The 11,560-nt window shown below is 39.6% G+C and overlaps 1 protein-coding gene across 1 annotated transcript in view; it reads right to left on the minus strand.

The window, feature by feature from the left end:
* The window catches only part of ASNS (asparagine synthetase (glutamine-hydrolyzing)), a 16,911-nt gene extending 6,450 nt beyond the window's left edge, over positions 1-10,461 (minus strand). Inside the window, exons 1-8 of the mRNA XM_009286352.2 lie at positions 10,185-10,461; positions 7,593-7,830; positions 5,947-6,132; positions 5,541-5,642; positions 3,133-3,260; positions 2,226-2,352; positions 719-825; positions 275-375 (exon numbers count right to left, since the gene is read on the minus strand). Of these exons, the coding sequence (XP_009284627.1) occupies positions 275-375; positions 719-825; positions 2,226-2,352; positions 3,133-3,260; positions 5,541-5,642; positions 5,947-6,132; positions 7,593-7,830; positions 10,185-10,433 (1,238 nt within the window). The 5' untranslated portion in view covers positions 10,434-10,461. The remainder of the gene's footprint in view (positions 1-274; positions 376-718; positions 826-2,225; positions 2,353-3,132; positions 3,261-5,540; positions 5,643-5,946; positions 6,133-7,592; positions 7,831-10,184) is intronic.
* Between the last annotated feature and the right edge of the window lie 1,099 nt (positions 10,462-11,560).

Genomic DNA, 11,560 nt, shown 5'->3' on the forward strand with positions numbered 1-11,560 from the left:
GATCCCCTCGTCCAGATCATTGATAAAGATATTAAACAGAACTGGCCCCAGTACTGAGCCCTGGGGAACACCATCTGAACATCTTATAAATCACACAAGTCCTCAGCATCCAAGAGACTACGTTTTACCCGTGTGCTGCAGTAGTTCTGTCCGCACGAAGTACATCAAACAGGTAGAGCTCCTTCAGAAGCCTCTCGCTCTCTTCTGCAGCTTCTTCGGGCTGAACATCTTTTAAATCACACAAGTCCTCAGCATCCAAGAGACTACGTTTTACCCGTGTGCTGCAGTAGTTCTGTCCGCACGAAGTACATCAAACAGGTAGAGCTCCTTCAGAAGCCTCTCGCTCTCTTCTGCAGCTTCTTCGGGAGACGGTGCCTGTAACCAGACATATGCATGTAGCACACAGACACAATACAGCTGCGCTGAGGGAACCATTACTTGCTGTCTGGTGTTTGAGTTGTAATGATCACAGAGTGACCTCAGAACTAGCAAAGACCACATACAAGAAGTAACAGTCTCAGGAATTCTGAAGTTTAAAAAAAGTTTTTCAAGTAATTAAATTGAATCCCTTGGATTTTATGCCACCTCAGGAGAAATTCTCAGCAAATATACAGCTGTGACAACTCTCAAACTTCACACCTTGAAATCTCCATAGAGATCTTCTGTTGAAGGGGAGAACAAGCAGCTCAAGGGCTTTCTGTATAGTGAATATATTTACCTTATGGAAATATATATATCCTTGTGTCAGCTCATCTGATCCTTCTCCTGAAAAAATGACCACACTGTCTGTTTTCTTCCGTATATATTTGGAGACAAGATACATACCTTATAAAAAAAAAAAGTATAAAGTTATTAAAATACAGCTACATGTATGATGCTATATACAGCTAGTACAGTTTTAAATTTAGCATTATAGAAGTTTCTCTCCTACACTACTTTCTTCTGTAGCAAACAACTGCAATACACTAAAATAACATCTCATTGTTATTCAAAGCCATCAACAGCCACACAAACTAAGTGCTGCAAATACATCTAAACTGCGTACTTATACTTAGCCCTCAAAATATCAGAAATATGTGTGTCTGTGATCCTGGGAACGCTGGAGGATTCCCATGGGAACACATATAGGAGTTGCTCTGACTCAGTTCGAAATTGAGCACGTAATTCCAGCACAGTCCTGAACAAACCTTCTAGCTTTGGAGAACAAAACTACCAGCAAAAGTTGCTGCTTAACTCTCTGCCGTTGTGGGTTGAACTGGATGAAGCCCTTTTTTCAAATTTTTTTTAAAGAATTATTTATTAATCAAAATTATGCCTTCCCCCCATTACATCTTTCCAAACAACATGTTTTTATAACAAAAGTATTAGAGATCTAATGCAAAGGATCTAGTTCATTATTTCTTATACTAAGCCACAATCATGAAGAAAAATGACAGATGAAAAGTTGACTTTATTTTTTAAAGAAACACTTCCAATATTTCACAAACACTTTCAATACTTCACATTGCAAAGTCCTATCTTCATGTACCAAATTCCACTCAGGGACCTGGGTTTTCAAAACTGTGTTGCCTATTTGGCTTATTAACTTTTTTACAATGCTTTAAGCTGACACAAGATTAACTGGGTAAAATGTCATAGCTGGCATTACACAGAAGGTCACGTTAGATTAGGGTTTTTCATTCTTATCAGGTTGGCTGCCCTTTGTAAGGAGCTGCTGGTGACTTCCTTAATTTCTCAGAATCAAACATACATTATAAGAAGTCTACCTGGCTTGAGTGCACATGTGTTAGTAGAGGGTGACAAGAAATACTTAACTTTAGTATTAAAATTATGCAAGGAATAGGGTAATCATAACTATTTTGCTATCATAACATTCAGTACCTCGGATAACCTGTAAATTTTCCCCCTTCCTCCAAGGTTCATGCTTATCAGAGCAGAAAACCTAGACCTGTAGATCTAACATTTCTTCTTCATATAATTTTTGTTTTTCATCCCAAAGCTTCAGGAACAGCTCTTGACAATTGTTTTGTTCAGTCGGTGACTTTGAAACTAATAACTGTTTTTGCCTCAGTGTGGTATCGCAGACAAGACTGGGGAGCAGAACTTGGGAGTCCCAGTTCCCAGGTTCTGTGACAGCTAAAGGATCTAGCAGATGACTACATGATTTTGCATAAAATTTTATTTGGGTGATATAAAGCAAAGATTGCTATTAAAAAAAATCTTACCAATTGAAGCCCTTACTGTTGTTATATCATAGGTTTCCAAGGAGAAGATAACCTCCTCTATTGCCTGAATTCCCTCTTCGGAATTAAATATTACTTCATGATGTTCACTGCCTATATGTGCTGCCACCTGTTTGTAAAACGTCACAATAACATATTGCTTTTCAATTAAAACATTTTTTAAACATACATTGTGTTTAAAACACACGCTGAGTGAAAACACCAGCTCCCTTCTGCCACAGTGAGAATTACATGACATTAGGCCAAGAAAAGATAATACTGTAGCAGCCCCTCTGACTTGCAGTGGTACATTCACCAGAGGAAACATAGTCTCCCTAATTACAGTGCTCAATCATGATTACAACAGACCATCCAGCTGCTTGCCCAAAGCATAACAGAATCTGTAGAGGCTCTAAATACTCCGGATATTTGCCCTGAAGAGAAAAAGCAGCTCAAAAGCCATGACAGCCTGGATACCTAAAAGGTACCCCAGATGCCAAACAGTTTGTACAAGGCTCTTAATTCAGTAAACTGACAATTAACTTACAACATTTAACATATATACAAATGTCATAGCATAGGAACTATAGCATGGAGATTTACCCTAAAACCCAGAGGCAGAATTGAGACAACTCCAAAGTACCGACCTTTTGGTAACAATGCAATGGGGGTCTGTCATGAACGTCTTCCAAATGCAAGAGAAAACAGGTAAGGCTCAGTTATCTCTTTCGTAAGATTTAACTAAACAGCAAATGTTGTACTAAATGATCTACTGCAAACTGATTTACATCATAGCAATACATGAATATTCAGTATTACTATTAATACCGTACCGTGAAGTTAGCACCATTAATATACACTGTTTAGCATTCAGCAGCTCAGAACAAACTGAAAGCAACGCTTACTGTACCTTCCTGGCAGCCAGTAAGTCGGGGCTGTTTTCCATTCCAATTGCAAAGGTTTGTAATGGATAATTGATGTTGATTTCTTTCATCAGTTTCAGAAGAACAGCTGCAACCAAGCTGGAATCTAAGCCCCCTGCCAACAAAACAAATTATTTGATTAGGTGTTTGACTGGTTTTTTGTTTCCTCTTAAGGACACTGAGTCTAGATAGCGGAATCTCATGAGTGGACTTCATTTGTAAGCCATGTGAATCAAAGGTACTTCTTGTACAAATGCCCATTTACCTCTGCTTAACAAGAGAATCGGGCAACTTTAGTGGAACATCTTCAGTAACAGTTGTTAGTACTTTTGGTCTCAGAAGCATCAGTGGAAATCCTTCTTTAAGATACACAGGAAATGTTCTGAAAACATTGTACCACTACAGAACATGCCGCTTCTCACCTCTGCTGTAATGGGATTTATTCTCTATTTCAAAACTACTCTCTATCCTCTTCTTACCTACACATTTGATTCTCTACTGACAGAACTATGTATATTTTTTTTTTTCTGTTTGTATAAAAAAGAATTAAGTAAAAGAACAGAACGTTTAGTGTAAGGATTCCACTCTTCCCCAATCATTTTTCAAAAGTGTGTTTCACACATTTTGAGTGGAATTAATTTTTTAACCATCCCTTCAAAGTGAAAAGGTTCACTAGTGACATTCTTTTTTTTTTTTTTTTTTGACTCTTCTTCTTTCTCAGAGGAGGACAGTGGAAGGATTTGAACAGTTTGGAAAACAAACAAAAAATAAAACCAAGAGATGCACAAAGTGCCCAGATGTACTCTAAGGCTCCACCTTCTTATTCTCATGAGCTAGTTCTGTTAATCTTTGACTTGCTGCTCCCCTTTGAAGTACTGAGCAAAACACAGTACCTGTTCTCCCACACCTGCCTGCATTTCTGACAAGCATGAGGCAAAATCCTCTTCTCTTTGTTTCCTATAGTCTGCATGTAGTTTTTCAACTGAGTGCGTTAGCAACCATTCCCACCTTGATCCCCTTTGTGGGCATGCTACCTTGTAAAAAAAAAAATCTCCTTCTGTAGAAATTACATGCAGAGTCTGAGAAAAGGAGAGCACAGAAATCAAACTGAGTGCTTAGGATGCGGAAATCAGGGAAATCAAAACCTGAGTTTCCATTGTGAAGTTGCAGAACTCCCTCCATGATTGGAAACAAAAGCAATTCTCCAACCGTGATGCTCCAAGCATACTCAAAATTGTGAAGCACTGAGATACCCTGGTATTATACCAGCACGGGCACTTAGTTTTGCTACTAATACATTCTGCATGTGCATCTAAGGAGCTGCTGACTACCTTCTAATTTGATATCCGAAATTTGGGTTTTGAACAGGCTTTTTACTGAGGCTGGGATCTTCCAAGTCTGCGTATCTCCCTGTTTCATTTACCTCCCTCCTACTTTTTATGATGCCACAGTAAGGAAATGGTCCAACAGTATCTCCTAGTCAGTTCTCTCTCATTTAAATGCACATTTAATAGGGTTCATGATAAATGAGTGTAATTACTGATATTCAAAGCCAACCATATCCTGGGCTGCATCAAAAGAAGCGTGGCCAGCAGGTCGAGGGAGGTGATTCTGCCCCTCTACTCTGCTCTGGGGAGACCCCACCTGGAGTACTGCGTCCAGCTCTGGAGCCCTCAGCAGAAGAAAGACATGGACCTGTTGGAGCGGGTCCAGAAGAGGGCCACAAAAATGATCAGGGGGATGGAACACCTCTCCTGTGAAGAAAGGCTGAGAGAGTTGGGGTTGTTCAGCCTAGAGAAGAGAAGGCTCCAGGGAGACCTTACTGTGGCCTTTCAATACTTAAAGGGGGCTTATAAGAAAGATAGGGACAGACTTTTTAGTAGGGCCTGTAGCAATAGAACAAGGGGCAATGGTTTTAAACTAAAAGAATGTAAATTCATGGTGAGATGCTGGCACAGGTCGCCCAGAGAGGTGGTAGATGCCCCATCCCTGGAAGTGTTCAAGGTCAGGCTGGATGGGGCTCACTCAGCGCACAGTGAATGTAGTAATTACATTTTCTTTTTGAACACCAACCTAAGCATAAATCTTATAAGTTTAAGAACATATTGGGTGATTTTTCAATAAGAGTATTGTTTTTCTTTCTTAGTCAAAAATGGTCAGTGTCTCAACAAGCCAACATCCCATCCCAGAGTAAACTTTAAAAGCGTAAGACTTAAGATACTTGTAAACTGGAAAACTTTATCACAAACTAACAAGTCCTCTGTAACTAAAAAGCAAATGAGATTCAGAGCACTTCAAGTACATCGCAGCAGAACAGCCGGCATACTTTCCTCTAACTGTTAGATTACGGGTGAAAGAGAGAGAAGACACAAGAATTGTGATTCTTGCTACTTACCTGACAAAAGACAACCAATCCTTCTGTGAGCCATCAAACGTTTTCTAACAGCATTTTCAAACAGAATACGGATGTTGCTTTTCACTGTTTCAAGATCAAAGCCTGTCCAGAAAAGAGGGGCGGGGGGGGAAATCCAAGAAGTGTTACTTAGACTTTGCTAGATTATGCGATTAGGAAAACAAAGATATTTGTCTGAATTTCCTTTGATAATGAGGGCATGCAAGTTCAAACATCTTTGTACATGACTGCCTACAAAAACAATTCTCAATTTCCTACATTATAAAGGTTCTTCCAGTTTTTTTTTAAATGGCACTTTTTTAAACCAATCAATACAAATTTTATATTCAAAGATTGTAATTTTTTCACTTTTTAATCAGAGTAAGTAGCAAATGCTTTGCCGTACTACCTGAAGGCAGAGTTTCCACTGTATCACATGCAGCATGGAGTGGTTCATCTTTATAGCTATGAAATTTTACTAATTCCACTGATGCAACCTTGCCAGAGGGCTTTAAATCCAACACTTCATAATGACCCGGGAGAAACGGTTCCACTTTAGGACATAAGGATGTTGAATGCTTTAAGTTGATAAGTCCTGCAGATAAAATGGGGGAAAAAAGTCAGAGTTTTTAACCTAGGATGGTTACATTAAACCTCACTCAACAGCCTCTGTACTAAAACTATATCCAAATATTTTCTCCAGATCCTAAATTTGGTATTAAAAAAATATCATTTTGAGTCTGAGTCTGCCCTGGCTGGAGCATGATTCCGCTTCTGGCAGGTTGCCCACATAGATCTGAGGCAGATAGCAGAGAAAGGAAGTCAGCAAGTTTTACTAACTGGTAAGTAGCAATTTATTCCTGTGAGAATTAAGAAGAGCACTTATTCTAACTGACTGCATGATGTCCAGGTCAAGGTGTAACATGCTTATGAGAATTCAAATGACAGTTAATAACTGATTTTGTGTTTAAAATTAAGTGTACTCAAGCTAACAAGCAGTTTGTAATAAAACTACATCACTGAAGTGATTGCTTAATTGACATTGATTTAGTGATTTCATAACTCATCGGTTCCAGACTGATCTACACCACTGCTAATGAATGCCAAGAATCAGACTTGTAGCCAAACCTCATTTCCATTCCTTTTGTGAAAGAGGATGTTTTGCACCTGCCGGTCACCTGGATGCCCCTTGAGGAACTCCACAAAAGAGATACTGAATTGCTGTTAGAGAGGGACCGGTAATTCACTTTGCTGGTTATAGGACACAGTCCCTAAAATGTTCACTTCCCTTCTTCCTTCCCAAGCAGCAGAGATGGTACAGCTCTTAGTACTACTGTTAGAGGAGTCAACCTACATCGGAGTCTGATAATAAAATTGATATACAGTAAATGGGAGAGACTCAAGTAATCGTGAAAGTCAATTTTAGCCAAAGTGAATTTTGGGCGAAAAACTCCCTTTTGGCACCATTTGGATTTGTTTATGCAAGTGTCAAAACCAGACATAATTACTTAAAAAAAAAAAAAAGTAGTGCACGTGTAATCTCAAAGGAAAAAAATCGTCATCAAATAAAATAAGTGTCACTAGAAAATCACCCAATGCTGCAGGAAATTTCAGCAAGGTTTTAAAGTTCTTGGCTTTTACAAATTAGCAGTTCTCGTGGCATTATTTCGCAGTTCACCATAGAACACCAGGAACAAATTCTAATATACTTAATCATAGCATAAATCTAGCCTAACTCCATAGACTACATTTAACTTTGGGGTAACATAAAATATCTTGGGCTCAATACTGCTATGATTCCAGAACACAAAGAATTATAAAATTAAATAAGCAACTTATTTTAGAGATATTAAGGACAATCAAACATCTTAGAGGTTTACTGTCTGTGGTTTTTGTTTTAATGATGTGTAGTTCTTATACTACTAAATATAGTTCATTTATTACTGAACTTACAGTTCACTTCCTCTTCACACTTAGAAGAAAAGCCTGGCAAAGAAGTTTGTCTCCGACAACAATACCTAAGATTATTTAGGCACTAAACACAACTGGTTTTACCTTTTGCCTCAGAACAGACACCCAAAAATCCATCATCAGTCAGCACCTTAAATAGTGGTCTGACTCCATAGGTATCTCTCGCCAGAAACACTTTTCTGTTGGCAGTGTCCAGAAGGATGAAAGCAAATACACCATCTAGCATGGATGCTGTTTGTTCTATTCCTCCTCTGTTGTAAAGATGAAGGATAACCTCACCATCCACTAATGTCTGATATTCAAACCCAAACTGCTTCTGCAACTAAGAAAAAATATAAAGAAAAACATGAATAAGCATTTGAAAACATTGACTGCTTATTAACTGAAAAAACAACACCATTCATGTAATTGTTTAATAAGAAAACCAAGGGGTTTTTTGTAAAATCACAGTTAAAAAGTTATAGGAACATTTCTGCCAAAGAAGGAAATTACACTTTTGTATTCAAAATATTATCATTTTTTGTAAAATCACAGTTAAAAACATTTCTGCCAAAGAAGAAAATTACACTTTTGTATTCAAAATATTATCCAGGATCATCTCTCAGACAATGTAGACTGACTCTGCAGTCTTAAGCAATTCACATTATGGCAAGTTTTCAGGGATACATTTCTATATGAGGATATCAAACTGCACACCCAGGACCCCGGGCTTCAGAAGCACTAGCCTCCCCATCTCCCACAGACAAATGGCAGAAGCAGGCAGCCACTGCTTCTAAAAATCCCACTCAAAATAGGACCAGAAACAAAGACATCATTTTTTTTAGTCTCAAATCACTCGGTGCCACTTTCTTCTCAGATAATAATGACATTTACATAAGCCCCCCACCCCAAAACACATAGACACTGGTAACATGTCTGCAAAGTACTTCAGAAATAAACTTTGATTTACTTATGCAGTCACTGCAATTCCTCAGTGGTTTTTTTATGCACAGAGAATTCCCTTCTGCCTAATCTTCCTCCATTCCTCAAACTAACCTTTTCACTCTGCCTGTGCAGATGGAGTGGGGGAGGAAGAAATTAGCTGTCAGACTTAAGTCAGACCAAATATTCTTCATGTTCTTTTTCAATAAAACACTAAAAAGCCAAGAAACCCCACGAAACCAATGCTTTAGCATTTTAACTTAAATTCTTTGGTTTTAATTGTTATTTATGGGGCAAAGTCTTGGATCAATTTCAGTCAAACAAAACGCCTGTTTCACCAATGATCCTTTCCTTGGTAGGTTTCAGCCACAAGCCTGAAAGAAAAATCTCTTTATAAAGAAAGAGGGTACACAATGTAGTGAGAACAACCAAACAAATTCCTGCTGATGGCAATGCAAGCTTTGCATAATTAAATTCCCCTTAGGATTGTGTGCGTTGCACGATTGAGAGTAATTCTTACAGCTTTCAACAGCAGAAAAACCACAATGCAAAACACAGCAAGTATTACAGACTGCTGGTACAATGCATTTCACATGGACTGCAGGGCAAAGTGTATCTCACATTTCAAACAGCCAGATACTTAAAAGACTGGGAAAAAAAATATATCTCCTGCCCATTCAGTCAAATTCCCAATGACGTTACTGATGTTACTGACATCACTGACAGCAGCCTGACTCTGACTTCAAAAATGTGATGTTAGAAGTACTAAGACATCTCAGATTATTCATACGTTTCTGATACTACCACGCTCAGTTTATGATTCATTTTAAGCACTCAGTTTCAGCATGATTCAGAAACAGTCACAATTGTAAGCTGCTTTATACGCCAAATTTGGATGATCTGAATCACTTCCCTTTACAAGTAACACAGGTGGCATTGGACATCTCAGCACAGGGACTGAGCACACAGATGATGTTCAGCAGCAGTATCACACCCATCAGGGACATTCAGACACTTCAGGAAGTAAGTACAGAGTTGCTGCCTGTTTTGTGCCCAAGAGACTTGCTTAGGTGGCTCTCAAAAACCCCACAAAGCATCTGCCTTAAGCTGCAGATACCTAAGGACTTTGGTGGCATACTGGAAACATCTCCCTAGTGCTTGTTGCTTTTACATAAATACATAAGCAAGCATGCTATACATTAATATATTATAAGTGACATATCCCATCTAGATTAACATGCAGAAATAAAAATGCAATACCCGACGGCTTGGAGAATGACCCCAAATAACTGAAGAGCAGGACAGTCCAAAAGCATCTGCATTATAAAGAGAGGAAAAGGGGAGGAAAAAGGTTTGGAATTCTCCTCCCCAGGAGATAACGAAGAATGCATCTTTATTTTAAACTGATCAAACCTGAAGACACGAATATTTATTGCCCTTCTTGTCAACTAAAAAGTGATTTTTCAGTATTAAAGACTAAGTATGTTACTATCTAAGCCACCACAGATTCAGACCTCAAGATAATTTACTTCCTTTTAAATACTAGCCATTTGATAACTTTTTAAAATATTTCTGATATTCTAATCCACCATGTTTCAAATATTTTCCCAATATCCACAAGTTTTGAAATAAAAAAAAAAAAAAAGGAAATGCCATATGATCCATACAACCATGTTTTAAATATTTTCCCCATATCCACAAGTTTTGAAATTAAAAAAAAAAAAGGAAATGCCATATGATCCATACAACACTCACCTGTTTGAAATTGTAGATTTCTCCATTGTAGCACAGCCACAGATATGGGAATTTCTTCACCCGGATAGGCTGCATGCCATATAACTGATCAACAACCGCGAGGCGGTGGAAACCAAAACAACAGTTGGTGAATCCATTGACGTTCTCGAAACGAAATGCATCAGGACCTCTGTGTGCTATCTTCATGGCACTTAGACACTGGACAGAAAGGCATTCATCGCTCCCAAACAGGGCCCAGATACCGCACATGGTGAGGCTGTTATCTACCTGAAAGTGGAGAACCTGTTCAATAAAGACATGAACATTATAAGCAAGAGCTGACACCTAGAAAAGACAGATAACAAATGTAGACTATTAATCGCTTAACTGTCAAGAGGACTGATCAAGAGAACAGCAGACTTTACTAACACAAGGTAAAATCTGGTTTGCCCAGAATATGATAAGCAACCTTTGGCCAGCAAGAAATTAGGCTTACGTTTACCTTTAGGTACACCAAGGTTGTCTGTGATTTTTTTTTATAGAGCACAAATAGAACAAATTATTACTGGGCACTGGGTATGACCTGTTGAAGTAACATAATCTCAGCAGAAACGTTAACAGTCCTTTCAGTTTGTGGCCTTTCAGTATAAAAAGGGGGCTTATAAGAAAGTCAGAGAGAGGCTTTTTACCAAGACCTGTAGTGACAGGACAAGGGGCAACAGTTTTAAACTGAAAGAGGGTAGGTTTAGACTGGACTTCCCCAGCACTGTGGGTGGCCCAGATGACAAAGAAAGGTGTGGAGGGAGCAATGCTGGTGCCGTGCCGTGCTCCCCTTGGCATGCCTTTTCCAGCCGCAGTGTCCCTGGAGATCTAGGCCTTGTAGCTCTCTGAACCCTAACTAATGGTAGAGGTAGGCTGAGGCTGGGGACCTACAGGTCAAGTGATGGCGCTGGAAAAGGCATGCCAAGGGGAGCACGGCACGGCACTAACATTGCTCCCTCCACACCTTTCTTTGTCATCTGGGCCACCCACAGTGCTGGGGAAGTCCAGTCTAAACCTACCCTCTTTCAGTTTAAAACTGTTGCCCCTTGTCCTGTCACTACAGGTCTTGGTAAAAAGCCTCTCTCTGACTTTCTTATAAGCCCCCTTTTTATACTGAAAGGCCACAAACTGAAAGGACTGTAGCTGGGGCTAACAGGCGATGGCAGGCGCCCGGGGCAGCTTCCCTCCGCGCCGCGTCTCATGGGGGCAAGTGATGGCTCTGGGGAGCTCAGCCTCAGCACATGGAGCCGGCCTTTCTCATTGGGCAGGTGATGGCTCTGGGGAGCTCAGCCTCAGCACATGGAGCCGGCCCTTCCCTCCAGCGGGGGCGGCTTCCGGGTGCCCCGCGGTCGCCG

The sequence above is a fragment of the Aptenodytes forsteri genome, unplaced genomic scaffold, assembly GCF_000699145.1.
Source record: "Aptenodytes forsteri isolate BGI_AS27 unplaced genomic scaffold, ASM69914v1 Scaffold55, whole genome shotgun sequence".
Taxonomy (NCBI): domain Eukaryota; kingdom Metazoa; phylum Chordata; class Aves; order Sphenisciformes; family Spheniscidae; genus Aptenodytes; species Aptenodytes forsteri.